Here is a 14,882-nt window from a genome sequence, read left to right on the forward strand (position 1 = left end):
TCTCGGGGCCTGTATTTTTTCATAACGAATTTTTCATATATCGAATTATTTCGTGATCCCCTTCGAGTTCAGTATATATGTGTTCCATTGTATAAATAGTACTCCGACAAGGAAGCCTAATAATGGCGGACATGACAGTATCAGACTACTTGCCGCAAAGTGATCAACCTCATATTTCCAGCTTCAAGGCTATTCCACTTGGCTGCACAACATACTGGTTCTTGTTACTTTTATTCACTATTTAAAAATATAAATCCTACTCAAAGCACGAAAAGAATGCTTGAATCTGTCACTATACTTAACTTTCTTTTCATTTCCACCAGAATCTGAGCGCACACTCTGACCAGTTGCCGATACCTTCAATATATATTTAACACAGCATAGTAGAAGTGTAAAATAACCGAATGTAACAGAATGCGAACTGCACATTGTGTGACACCCGGTTTTGCTGCAACTGCACTGTGGGTTCCGTGCAGGCCTGGTAATTTTTTTGTTTTCCTACTTCTAGCCGAATTTGGGATGTTTCTCCAAACAAATATAACATAAGCAGACAAACTCACTATTTGGCAGAATCTGTCAGCTGGTACTCGCGACGCCTATCGTAGCACTCCTGGATGCCATCATCACCCCAAAGCTGCTTGATCGCATCCACGTAGGGCTTCTCAAAGGTCGTGACTGTTTCGTAGTCTACAGACATCACCAAATTCGCATTCTCCTGCAAAAGAAAGCAGTTAAAAGCAACAGTAAGCAAAAGAGCCAATACCCATTTTACGTGAATCACCAAACACATCAAATGCTGGTTCCAACACACCAGTATTCACTGAATGAAAAATGAAAAACATTATTTTATAAAGCCCATCTGAATACTCCATGCAGTTGACAGTATCATTGCTACCGAATGCCTCTACCTTAACTTTTAAGCTTCTTCACACTGTCAGAATATTGAGATGACTGACTAGCAAGTTAATTCAATAAGCAACTTAGAAATAATGTTCAACGGTATTACATAACCATGGTCACCTAATAGCTACGTACATAAACAAGTGTGCAAAAATTAACACAAAGATGTCTACTTGCATACCTGCCAACATAGGGACTTTGTCTCAAGCGGGGAGACTAGCCACAGGAGAGAAGGGTTGAGGGTAGAAAAACATGTTCCAGGTGATGCATGTGACCGGTCAACTATATTTTTCTCATTGCTATTGGTCACTTCAAAAGAGCCCTGCGGCACTTTTTGAACATACTCGGAATTCACTGCAGATCAGTGATTCAGGCTGTTCTGAACATGAACCAAATACAACAGTGCACGACGCATGGAATTCATGCTTTTATTTTATGGACATCTGGAAATGGTTCACTGTATTCTCGACCAACCAAAACAAACATTGCAAATGGCAGATTCCATTGCTGTGGAAACTTTCATAATAGCAGTTTTGCGTTCAATAAACAACAAATTTATCTCTCTTTGGATATATTAAAGAAGGCCTCTTAGTTATTTCTGTCCTAATCAATGGTCATCAGCTTATTTTGCTTCTTCCCATGTTCAAATAAGGCAGCATGCGGCTTGGCAAAGCCTGTGCCATTTTGGACGCTAGGACCCGAGTGAATCACTTGCCTCTCATTGCACACACTATCGGAGTATGAACAGATTCATATTTCCACATGTGGTTATAAACTTCATCTTGGTGTCTTCGTCTTTCAGCCACAACAGCTATCAACACTCAGCGCGAATCATGCCACATCTGAGAAGGTTCGAGATCATTTCAGATCCTCCTGTTAAGAATGCCAGGTCGAATGTGAATAGACTAGTTTATTCCCGAGCTTACATGACCACCAGCGATAAGTTCTGATAGCACATGTACAAAAGCTCAGACACTTTACCTCTTAGTTTCATTCACGGTCAACCCTTTGTTCGCCACTCTCTGAACAGTGTTTATTGCTGCAGTTCAACCTCCTGTTTCCCAGTCGAAAGTTGGGTCAAATGAAGTTTCATCTTGGACACGTCTACTGCTGCCTTTGACAACATCGCGACTCCGTGATGATATTGTAAGTTCCAAACACACTGACACACTGGCCAGTGCATGCTTTATTTCTTACGTGCCTCGCAAAATAGAAAGCCTTGGAACTCCACTTATTGAAACTGCTTCAAAGCACATTATCCGAGTTTCGTTACCATCTTTCGGTCAACCTTACAAGACAGAACAGCACAGAGAGCACCAGCTACTCACAGAGCTTGGTAACACATTTGAACAACTCTGGCACAGTAGTGCCAGAAGTGCTTCTGCGCTGGATAGTTACCACGGGCTTGACAGATCCTGCGGCGGTAGAGTCACAATGACTAGCAAACATACTGGCACTGTAGGGCTTTATTCTTTTTTCCCACCTTCAAATCTGGGTTGGGGCAGTGTATGAAAATTTTACAGCCATGGTCATACATTCAGAAAGACTGGTCATAAATCGGGAGTCTTCAGAGAAAAAATTGGGAAAGTTCGCAGGTATGCACTTGCATACTGATAGTTCAGCAGGTTACTCCTAGATGGTACTAAATGCTGTCCTACTGAACTGATGATGACATCAGCATCACCATATTCCACCACATCATACAGCTCAGTTCCATGGTGCTAAAGTGTCACGTTACAGTGAAAAGCCATTGTCCTGAACAGCTTTAGCCATCACTGAACTAAGTACGTAAAGTCTCTCAATCATAAAGTCTGTCACAAATGAGCGCATCCATTCATAATTAGGTGACGAGCATTCTGCGGCTACTTCCCATCGATTTAGAGTGGCTTTCCAAAGCACTCTTGGAACCAACATTCTGAACGAGAAGTCCAGAATGATATTGTAACATGAAGGCAGTAGACACACGAGCACAGAGCTGGTGTACAGTAAAAGCACTCTTGGAACCAACATTCTGAACGAGAAGTCCAGAATGATATTGTAACATGAAGGCAGTAGACACACGAGCACAGAGCTGGTGTACAGTAAAAGCTCGTTTATCCAGACCTCGTTAACTTGGACTTGCAGCGCAATCCCGGCAAAACTGTGTATGTTTAATGGAGTCAAATCCTCATAAATTCGGAGGGATTTAGCCGCGCACAGGTTATCTCAGACAACGTGCAACTTCAGAGTCACGCGATCTCGGCGGCTTGGAGGCTCGAGCATCGCTTGCCATAACCAACAGAGGAACCACAGTTTTAGAGAAACTGAAACCGAACCAACTGCACAAGAATATGATCATGATGATGGTGAATGATAGGGAAGTGGCTAGGTGGCACTAGTTACCAGCCTGCGGGTCACCGGCACATCCAGTTTGGGCCACTGGCACATCCAGTCTCTACTAACAGCTGCTCCCTACGCCTACTGGTGTACTTCGCGACTTGGTTGACGTGGTTCTTTGCATTGTTACTACATTTGTTGCGGCTCTGTGTGTGCACGTTGCCACCGCCGTCACGCTCCATATCGATGGCGACCATCACAGGAGTTAAGCAGCCAACACCAGCCAGCAAATGATCTTGAAAGAAAGCTGATGATATTGAAAGACGTGAACCAGGGTTCTCCCCAGAAAATTTTGAGAGGTGGACGGCGAGGGGGGGGGGGGGAGGAGGAGGAGGTCGTGTCATATGAGCGTTAACCGAATAATGACAACACAACAGAGGGTCAAGCAGGGGGAGGGAGGGTGGGTCCTATTAGCATGAACCGAATAATGACAGCGCAACAGCAGATGTGCAGATGTTCAAGCAGAATTACAAAATACAAGGGACTTTATTTCTTATTTCTGCCTTCCCAGACATGTTACACCTTCAGCCTCCGATTCTTGCTCTTCGCCCACTTTTAAACAACCTCTTCATATGGATAGGTGTCAACATCAGGTCCTTCGCATGCAATGCGAATAAGGCAGTCCAGCGACTTTTCTTTCAGGCGGTTTCTTAGCTGCGTCTTAATTAGCTTAAGAGCAGAAAAGTCTCGCTCACAGTCTACAGTGTGCGGTGGCAGTACAAGATATGACCCTGCTAAACAAGCCATGATAGGAAACAGTTCTTTCATAGCATGTGCCACAAAAAGCAAGAAGTCTGCAGCTGTCAGCTTTTGTACACGGTCGCACTCAAGCACGAAGTTGGCAAAAGCAATCCACTCTGCAAGCATATCCTCAGTATATGGCTTGCCAAGAGTGGGGCAAAGCCTCTGCAGCGCACTGACAACTTCAATGCCGTTGCCACCAACCATTTGTTTGTAGCTGCTACGGTCAAACACAGTAGAATAGCTGGCCAATATAGGGTGGTCCTGAAAACTGTCCTGGATATTTTCCAGCAGCTTCTTGACAAATGCCGTTTTGGTGTTATGGAGCCATTGTTCAGATTCCTCTGTAATGGTTACCTTTATGTCATGACTGACACAAAAATCCTTGACCTTTGTTTGGATGTTGCTTTGCGTTTCCAAGGTCTTTATGCATGATTTTATAAGTCCTTGTATAAGGTCCACCTGCAGCGATGATGTTTGAAGAGTTCTGGAAAGCCTGTCAATCGCTGGGCGAAGGTCACACATCATCAGTAGAGTCCCAACAAACTTTGCATTCGTCACGAACTTGAGCAGTCCCGCTGCCCTGATGTCACTGCGTTGTTCTGCCTCCCTAGAGAGACTGATGATGATGGCCGAGAGATTATTGCGGATGGCTGTGCATGACCCGCCAACACTCAGCCACCGTGTGGGAGATGGCTCGATGATTTTCCCTCCACGTTGCTCCGACTCCAAAATGTTCTGCACAGCACTCAGCCCAGCTGTTCGAACTGAACTGGATGCATAGAAGTTGTACAGTTGCTGCAAAAGTTCTTTAAATTTACTGATGTATGGAATTGATTTGGCGGCCTGCAATGCTGCTAGGTTGAGCTTGTGTGCCGCACAATGAACCCCTACAGCCTGAAAGCTGTGGGGAGCTGTTAGAGCTTTTTGCTTGTCAATCAATAACTTCACAGCCCCCCCTTTTTTTCCCGTCATAACAGGTGCGCCGTCAGTTCCAATTCCGCGAAGGGCACCAAAGAGCAGACCCTTCTTATTCACAAAATCTTCAACGGCACAAGCAATGTTGGTGGCATTGAGGGCTAATGCTCTTTCGTCACCTTGGTGTGGTTCGTGGTTGCCCAGTACATCAATCATAGTCAGGAATTTTACTCTTAATTCCCCACCGAAAATGTACCTGCAGTGGATGACCAGCTGCTCCACAGTTGCGCAGTCGGTAGTTTCGTCGAGCATGAGAGCATAGTGCTCACTCTGACGAAGTTCGCAAAGGATTTTATCTTCAATGACATCCGACAGGCACGTGAGCATCTCCTGAATTGATCTCTGGCTACAGTACGTAGCATTCTTTCCGGCTGTTATTTGTGCTTTCACATCAAGGCCAAGCAGAGACAGCAGACCGAGAAGCGGCTCGAAGTTCGTTGTGTGTGGTATCCGGTGTTTGCACAAGTAATACATGGACGCAAATGCTTGCCTCATGGCATTGCGGGAGACCGGGCACTGAACTTTTCCAAGCGGCGACACAGCCACCTTGCTGTTTGCCTCAAGCGTGACGGCGTCGCGGTGCGAATGGCACGCATCATGTTTACGAACACTGTCTAGCCGTATCCTTTTGCATGGTTGTTCATTCCATACGGGCTTCTCTAAAGGCCTCTTGTTGTATTTTATGCACAGCTTGCAAAACATCCCACCTTTGATGTTGTTATAAAAAAGCCATGAATGGTCACGTATCCAAGATGCGTTGAAGACTGCTGCCTGCTTGCCGACTTCGCAAGCATTTGTCTCATCACACGTTGCTTCAACGCTTGGGGTTGAACTGCCGCCATCATGCGCACTGGATTTCAGTCCCTGCGACACAGGCGATGTCAGGGGCTCAACAGCGTCCACGTCGGGTGTTTCCGGCTGCGTAGTTTGTTCTTGCGGATCACTACTGGTCACTTCTTCGGTAGCTTTTCGAGAAAAAAACGACAGCAGAGATGGCTGCGCCGCCTTTTTTCTCGCAGCCATCTCCCACGCACTGAACCAACTGAACGACTGAACCTCTGACTGAACGAACAACGAACGACTACGAATTCCACGAGCCTTTTGTTCGCGTAGTCAGAGAATATCTACCACTGGCGTAGCGCGCGTGCGCCCGCCTCGTTTGCTTGGATTGGATTGGATTTACGGGGTTATGAAGATGGGACGTTCAGTGGCGCCACACCACGAATGTTTTAAAAATGTACATATACGCCGAGCGTGTAGGCGCTGTCTTTACTAGTGATGCTGCGCAAATAGGAAAATGCAGCTTCTTGAGAAAGCAATAAATAAAGTTGAGGAAGAAAGCAGCGACAACGTTGCGAATAGAGGCCCTCAACAACGACGAGAGCGCGCGCGCGAGCTGTACGATCGGTATCGGCGAGCCGAATGCCGAAGCTGTATGGAGGCGCAGCCAAGCCAACGCCATGCCGGCCAAGCCTAGGCATGAAAGGGGAAATGGCACCCGTATCACCGTGCGCTCTCAACTCCTGTTCTTTTGCAATGAGCGCATTCTTTGACATTAACTTTTCTCTCCAGCCGCTGACGGGTCCGTTCATTGAACATTTCCTTCCCGGCCTGCTTTTTCGGTTCGCGCTTGCGGGAGCCGGCGTGCCGGCGTCTCGCACTCGTAGGTTCCAGTTTTCCCCCGAGTACAGCAAGCTTGAACCCCGAGAGGTGGGCAGTGGTGGACGGCCGACTGGAGAGGTGGACGGCAAAACCACCGCCGACCACCGTGGGGAGAACCCTGACGTGAACGCAGGTGTTTCTCGACAAGAGATTATGAAAAAGTATAATGTTAAGAGAAGCACCTTAAGCAACTATGTGAAGAACCAAGCAAAAATTTTTAAGGCGTTTGACAGCGGCAGATTCACCGGAAAACGGAAACGAGTAAGGACGGCAGCACACCCGAAGGTGGAAGATGCCCTGCTGTGGTAGATAACAGACACGTGGAATAGCAAGCTTCCCTTGAGTGGACTGTTGATCTGTCAGCAAGTTGAAAGGTACACACTGACAACGAACATCCAATCTTTCAGTGCTTTTTAGGGCTGGTTTGCCCGCTTTAGAGACTCTAAAGACACGGGTTGGTCTTTCAAAACCTGTGCGGGGAGAGCGAGCAGCAGTCGAACGGCGTATTGCTGACTGGAAGACAACTGAGCTTCCCCAGTACCTAGCTTGTTATGAACCTGCCAATGTTTTCAATTACGATGAAACGGCTCTCTTTTTTAAAGCCTTGCCAGAAAAAACTATCACGTTCAAGGGTGACCCGTACGTTGGAGGGATTACGTTGGAGGGACGTTGGAGGGAATATGTCGGGCACCGAGCACCTGCCCCTGCTAGTCATCGGGAAGGCCAGTAATCCAAGGTGTTTTAAGAACATTCCCCACTTTTCTGTACAATATCGCGCCAATAGAAAGGCCTGGATGAGGTCGAATATTTTCCAAGCTTGGCTGCGCCAGCTCGACCGCCGTTTCTCTGCTAAAAAGCGCAAGATTTTACTTCTAGTTGACAACTGCAGCGCTCATACCAGAGTGACAGGGCTGGAGTGTATCGAACTTATATTTCTATCTGCAAACACGATGGCTGCTCTGGGAATGCTGAATTAAGGAATAATTCAGCACGTAAAAAGCAGGTACAGAAAGCATGCCCTAGAACAGATCCTGCTGTGCAAGCAAGCAGGACGAGAATATGACGCGGCTCTACTGATCGCAATTCACATTTTAGCACATGTCTGGAGCAAAACGCGGCTCGCGGTCATTGCAAGTTCTTTACGGTACAGCGGCTTTGTCCACCCTGATGACTCGGATATTCCTCCAAAGGCCACTTCAGAGGACACCCACGAGCCCACTGCAAATATGAACGACGAGGTGAATGACATGCGTTTTGACTCTCTACTTCCAAGTGGCATCCAGATTTCAAACTACATCGCTAAAGACTATCATGTTGCCGTTGCTGGTCGGCTCACTGATGATGATATACAGTCAAACACATTTATATCAAACCCAAATATATAGAATTTTCAGGTTTATCAAACTCACAAGTTATCCCCTTGAAATGCCTTTGTAAAAGTATAGAAATTCTCATGTTTATATAGAACGATATTTTACCCGCCTTCGATTATATAGAACGCCGCGCGAGCTGGAAGGTGCGCTTCAGCACTTGCCGTGCCCCACAATCTCCGCAGCAGCACGGCTCCGCACACAAGGTGGAAGGCGCGCTCTCGCACTCACAGCGCCCGGCAACATCCTCGCGGCACCACGCCTCCGCCAAACACGGAACGCATGAAAAAAAAAAAAGGCAAGGGCGAGAGGACTCGGAGTGCGCAGTCTCTAACTTGCAGAACGGCTTTTTTTTTTCGTTCTCTCTCTTCATGCTTTCTCCACGTATCTGTCTGCTCGGCTCGGAGAGCAGGAACGAAGGAGCTGACAACCTCCTCCTTTCACTTTTTATTTTTTGTTGATGTTTTGTGAGTTTCCATCAGGCAACCACACCTCGCGCCTTTTGTTGTAGCCCTCGCAAGCGCTTTGCTGTTTCGGTTGTCGCGTCGCCTACGTGCCACCGCATTTGCAGCATTCCTCTTTAGCGCGTGTCGTATGCAAAGCTGCTGCGGACTCCTTCTCGTTCTCGTGTAGCTATGGCCAGCGTCAAGAAGCGCAAGACCCTTGACTTTGCGACAAATTGAAGGCGATTTGATTGATTTGATTGATATGTGGGGTTTAACGTCCCAAAACCACTATATGATTATGAGAGACGCCGTAGTGGAGGGCTCCGGAAATTTAGACCACCTGGGGTTCTTTAACGTGCACCCAAATCTGAGCACACGGGCCTACAACATTTCCGCCTCCATCGGAAATGCAGCCGCCGCAGCCGGAATCCCGCGCCCTGCGGGTCAGCAGCCGAGTACCTTAGCCACTAGACCACCGCGGCGGGGCGACAAATTGAAGGCGATTCAGCGTGTTGAGGCGGGCGAGAAATGTTCGATCGTTGGGGACGACTTCGGGATACCACGGAGCACGCTGAGTACCGTGTTGAAAAACAAAGCAGACATCAAGGCAAAGGCTGCGGAGCAGTGAACGTCGGGAGCCTATCATGGGTGCGCTCATGCCCACGGGAATGTAGAAAAGGCACTCTATGCCTGGTTTTTAGAAGTGCACGCTAGGAACATTCTAGTGAATGACCGCACGCTGATGGCCAAGGCCAAATGGTTTGCCGCTGCACTCAGTGAAGACAGCTTCGCCGACAACACTTGGTGGCTTCACCAATTTAAGCAGCAGTACAACATTGTTGGTAATACCATTTCTGGCGAAAGCGACGCTGTCAGCAGCCAGGACATCTAGCAAGGATGACGAAGGAGTGGCCGGAAATCTCCGCGAAGTTTTCTCTCACGGAGATCTTCAACGCCAACGAGACCGGTCTCTTTTGGCAAATGTTGCCAAGCAAGACTTCCGACATCCGCGGTAGCACGTGTAATGGGAGCTAAATGAGTAAAGTTGGCGTGAGAGTTCTGCTGGCAGCCAAGATCGATGGGTCAGGAAAGCTACAGCCCTTTGTGATCGGAAAAGCAAGGGCACCGCACTGTTTTAAGAACTGTAAGCAGCTCCCCGTCCACTAAGCCTCGAACAAGAATGTGTGGATGATGTGACAGCTGTTCATGGAATGGCTACAAGCATGGGTCGTCGAGCTGGGCAGGTTGGGGTGTCGCGCTTGCCTTCTTGTGGACAACGTCTCGGCCCATCACACCACCTGTGAGGTCAAAAAGATCGAGCTGAAGTTTCTGCCACCCAACACGACAGCGAAGCTGCAACCACTTGACCAGGGCATCATAAAGTTCTTCAAGGTGCGCTACAAGAGGTGACTCCTTGATAGGCTGCTGATCAACCTCCGCATGACCACTGAGCTGAAGGTTGACCGTCTCTGTGGCATACAAATGATGACGGGTGCCTGGTGAGACGTGAAGACGGACACAGTGGTGAACTGCTTCCGCAAGGCAGGCTTCGAGACGGCAGAACTTGCGAAAACCGGTGAAGACGGTGACGATGACTGCATGGACGTGTTTCGCGAGTCGTCGTGCCACTTTCCGGCAGCAGTTCCACGCGAAGTGTCGGACAAATTCGTGGAAGTCGTTGCAAGCCTCGCTGACGAGGGCATAGTAGCTGTGGTCGCAGGGACCCAAGATGCCCAGGCCGACAGTGTTCGGCAGCCGTTGTATCGGTGATATGGAAGGGCACCGCTCTGTCGCACCTGGACAGCCTTCAGAAGATCAAGACTGGCGTCTTCAACTTCATTTCAAAAACGAAGATGCAGGCCAGGATAAGGGGTTTTTTTTTCACGCAAATAAATCATTTTGTTGCGGCGTGTGTGCAGAATCAGTTGTCATTCTTGAATGTGCCTATTGAAGGTGATGATCCGCTACAGGTAAGCTCTCAGGGCCTCTATTTTGTTACATAGATTTTTTTCATATATCAAACTAATTCGCGATTGGCTTCGATATATATATCCGTGTTCGACTGTATTGTTGGCAGTGCTTGAGGAGGACCAAAATAACTGTTCCGATGATGACAGTCAAGATGAGCCGCCAACGGGACATCGCCGAACCGTGCAAGAGGCTGCCGAAGCCCTCGCAGTCCCTGAGGAGTTCTGCGTTTGTTCTCGCAACAGTGAACGTGCTCACCACCACCTATGGCACTAAATAAGATCGTTCTGTCAGAAATTCCGACGACGGAGCAGACAAACATAACAGACTTTTTCAATAAATTAAGGTTTGTCCGTGCCATGTACATTTTCTTTTTGTTTTCATGGTACATTCAATATTTAGGAATTCGGTTAACTCTGACATTTTCTCCGGTCCCGTGAGATCCGAGTTAACGAGCTTTTACTGTATTAATGGCCAATATAGCTGCTGCCCAAGCAGCGACAAGAGACGTCGCCTTCTTCTCGTCGGAGCGAGCATCTCGTGCTCTTTGCCGCAACAATATATAGTAGCCACATTCAACTGGACTTCACTCTTATGTGGCAGTCGAGGCAAACAGCACAGTTTTTTTTATTGCTTCTGTTGTCTTTTACACCGACCTTTGAGCATACTGATGAGGTTTTGACAAATGCACCAGCGCAGTCTCAACACCAACGTGAAGTGCTCTTAAATACTTTTTAATCAGGCTGGACTGCATGCCACAGGAATGCCATATGGATAGCTCAGAAACAACTTTTACCAATCAAAGTTTCTTGATGTAGAGCAAGATTAGAACAAGTACCACATGATGCCACAAAACAAAACAAAAATTTCGTGCTCGCATCCAGGCCTTCATTATCTCCAGCGTTGATCACGAAGCAGGTTTGTCTGCCCGCAAGTATGCATGCTCCCTACTTATCTTTCTTGCAAGGAGAGGAAGAACGCTCGGCCAGCAGGAAATATGAGCCAACGAATAGAGCATAACAAAGTCAAGAGCAGTCAAGAGCGAGGGCCAGATTAAGATCGTAAAAGGAGTGTGCAAAAACTTTTCACGGCCACGTGTTCACTGCATACTCATGCACAATTGCCACACAACTAAATTTCCACCTCTTGGTAAAAATTTGCCACACATAGGAATGAAATGAAGAGGTAAGGAACAGTGCTCAATTATATTAGTTTGCATATATGGTATGGGAGTATGCACATGACATGATGCTGCCCCCAACCTCCAACTACCCACTAGCTCGTGTCCCTAGGCCCAGCTTTGAATGGTGGATGAAGGTAGAGAGAGAGATTTGTAAAGAGTCTAATCCTGATGACTCTTCAATGCTGCCCTCCTGCAGGGCGCAACTGGCTACCATAGATTGCCGTGCCCAGTCGAAGGCCACCAACTAAATTCACAAGTTCAGTTGAGTGAGTCATGCTTCTGAAGATTATTTCTCCAGTTCCTTTCATACAGTTTGTGGGAGATCACAGCACTTGGACGGTTCGTGAACTGTCTGTCGCGCGTGTGTTAGTGTTGCATCATGTCTCCCTACCAGGTCAGATTTTTGTGAACCCACCCGGGGCAGATGGCACAACAGTGTTAAGTGCGGATATTTGGCGGTCCATCCGAGGCACCAGTCCCTAGCTTGCTGTCTTGCAAATTCTTATGGAGAAAAGTGAGCTATCATCTCGTTAGGTGTCGATCTTCCAGTATCTGACTGCAATTGTTCTCTCTACCCTCAGCATTCACTTCACCAGAGCTAACAATAATTTGCCTGTAGACACAGCCAGCGCCTCCTTCATTTTTTCAGTGTCTGGGCGAAGGAGCGGACAGCAATGGGAAGCGGCCATCAGCGTTAGTGTGGCTTTTAGCTAGCAGGCGCCGCCACCGGAATAGACCTGTCGTCGGTCGTCTCTTGCGCAAACATATAGACTTATTCGTTGACAGTTCAGATGCAGTGCAGTCACGTTTAGTGATACCAACTGCAATGCTTGCTAACAAGATGGGTAGAGATACCGAGTTATTTGTTGCACTTCGTCTATTCACAATGTCTTCGATGCGGTCAAATTAAAATTTGCAAGGCAAATACACAGCTCATGCTTTTAGCTCAATAGCCATTGAACATATGCGCACAATATTCATTATCATTTACCTTGATTTGCAAACGTGGAGTGAATGGTTCAGCCGAACATATAATCTGCTTTTCATCACAAATTGATACATGCTGAGTGACCCTAAATGGCCGATTCATTTGCAATCACACAAAAATGAGAGTTAAAAAGCTCATCTAACAAGGCCATCAAGTACAAGAGTTAGGACAACAGAAAACTTTTAATTGCAACGAAGTGTCCATAATGGTCAACACCTTTGCTAGAAATGTCAGTTGATCCTTCTCTCCTTGCACAAGCAGTGTAATAACCACACCCACATATTTTGTCAGTCATAATGTCTCACCTGGTTTTCTGGAGAACGGAAAGGAATCTTCAGCATTTCTCTTGCCTTGATCATGCTTTGCATGGCCATAAAAATGTTTTGATAGACAAGCTTGATGAAGCCCTTCTTGTCTTCATCATTATAGCCATGACCATGAATAATTCGCATCTGCTTGATGAAGGTGCTTTTTCCAGACTCGCCTGTGCCTGCACACGATATAGGGATGTCAACACAACCAAAAATTATACAGGTATCCTACATAGCAACCACTGCTACAGAACACTAACAAACTCAAAACTTCCTTGCACAAAAGGTATTGAGCTATAATGAACTTTTCATCATGCTTGCACTGCTGCAAAAGTTATACAAAAAGCACAGATAGTGTAATTGTTTAAGTCTATCAATGCACTCATTTGACAAAGCTTGAATTAGCGACTCCTATTTAAAAAATTTTACACTCGACTAATTCTGCACGTGATGTTCTGTTAGCAAATGTGGACAACGCACTACTGAATCTACCCATATTGCAACGTCACGTATGCATATTCTTCCAGACTTACCAATCTTCTGTGTACCGAAGATAAAAATGATCTCGCCTTCATAAGCAGCCTCTAACAAAATGAATAGCACCACTTCTTAGTGTGCATTTCATGCAAAAAACTGGGCCACATTATATTGCAAACAAACCTGACTTTACATGGAAAGTTTCCTGAGCCTCTATTAAACCAAAGGAGCCACAGCATGGTAAGGCGATGAAAAAACTAGAACACATAAAGAGGCGTTTGAGCAAGTCTTCACAAAAGTTAAGCTACTAGCCTACAAAACATTTATTCGGCCATTCTTGGAATATTGGGCCACTGTTTGAGATCTATACACAAAAAAAAAACATTTCAATATTGAAAAAATACAGAGCAAATCAGTGAGGTTCACATTTCATAAATACAGCTGGGAGACATCAGCCGCATCTCTTTTAGAACTGGTGAGCACGAGAAATTAGAAATTTGGTGATATCATGAGCGAATCAAACTTTTGATCTTCTTTATCATAGACCTTTATTATAGACAGTTAGGTATCAAAAAGAATACATATCTAAAAGATGCTCGCCGGCGGCCTACTCGGATGATGATGATATCCATACTTGGCTAAAGAGCGCCATGAGAAATGCTGATAAAATGGCAATGGTGCATGATTTGATACAATATGTACAGGATATGAACTATGGTACTGTTTCGTGGCTGTAAAGAGGCCTAAAATTCCACGCCCTTAAGTGGGTTAAAACATACAAGTATTTAGAATGATGGAAGTGACGTGAAATGTGTGTAGCGGAAGTGAGAGACAATGTTCGTGGTGATAAAACTGGATTGAGTAGATGAGATTAGCACGAATGCCTCATTAATGCATGCCTTTGAACCCAAGGGCAGAGAGGCAGGTGCTGTCTTTAATGGAACCACCGCAGCCTCGACCTCTGTACAGAGGTCGTGCTACGGATCACCTCGAAATATGGAGTGAAAACTATCTATATCTTTTAAAAACATGAACAGCGATTCAAGCTTAAAAAGAGGATCTCTACCGATGAACATGACTGGATGCAATGGAAGTTGCTGTCAGTAGGGTACTAAAAAGTGCTGTTTTCTTAGTCTAGCTCATAGCACTGACCAAGTATATGAAAAACCGTAAGCGGTTCCCCACATCTGTCACAGATGGGTTGCTCACCGTCAGATAACAAATGTGCATGTGTGCTGTGTGTGTGTCCTATTTGTAATCTGGTGAACGTTACTTGTGTGTAGCGTGATCTGGATACTGGTGGCCAATTTCAAGTCTCGGTTTCATTACATGTAATTTGTTTTGCGTTTGTCTATCTCATAGCTACTGCCAACACGCCATGAGCTCCCGTCAAAGGAAGGGCTTCGGGAAAGGCTTCAGGCGGCCTACTCGGTCCCATCATACTAAAAAATTAGTCGAGTTTGCCAGCCGCACCAATATTTT

The 14,882-nt window shown here is 46.4% G+C and overlaps 1 protein-coding gene across 3 annotated transcripts in view; it reads right to left on the bottom strand.

The window, feature by feature from the left end:
* Nucleotides 1-14,882, bottom strand: part of LOC119171652 (guanine nucleotide-binding protein G(q) subunit alpha) — a 57,124-nt gene that overhangs the window by 36,912 nt on the left and 5,330 nt on the right. For all 3 annotated transcript variants that reach the window (XM_037422442.2, XM_037422441.2, XM_037422440.2), the window contains 2 exons: nucleotides 12,918-13,102; nucleotides 561-715 (listed from right to left, as the gene is read on the bottom strand). In XM_037422442.2, the coding sequence (XP_037278339.1) occupies nucleotides 561-715; nucleotides 12,918-13,102 (340 nt within the window). The remainder of the gene's footprint in view (nucleotides 1-560; nucleotides 716-12,917; nucleotides 13,103-14,882) is intronic.

The sequence above is a fragment of the Rhipicephalus microplus genome, chromosome 4 (genome assembly GCF_043290135.1).
Source record: "Rhipicephalus microplus isolate Deutch F79 chromosome 4, USDA_Rmic, whole genome shotgun sequence".
NCBI lineage: Eukaryota > Metazoa > Arthropoda > Arachnida > Ixodida > Ixodidae > Rhipicephalus > Rhipicephalus microplus.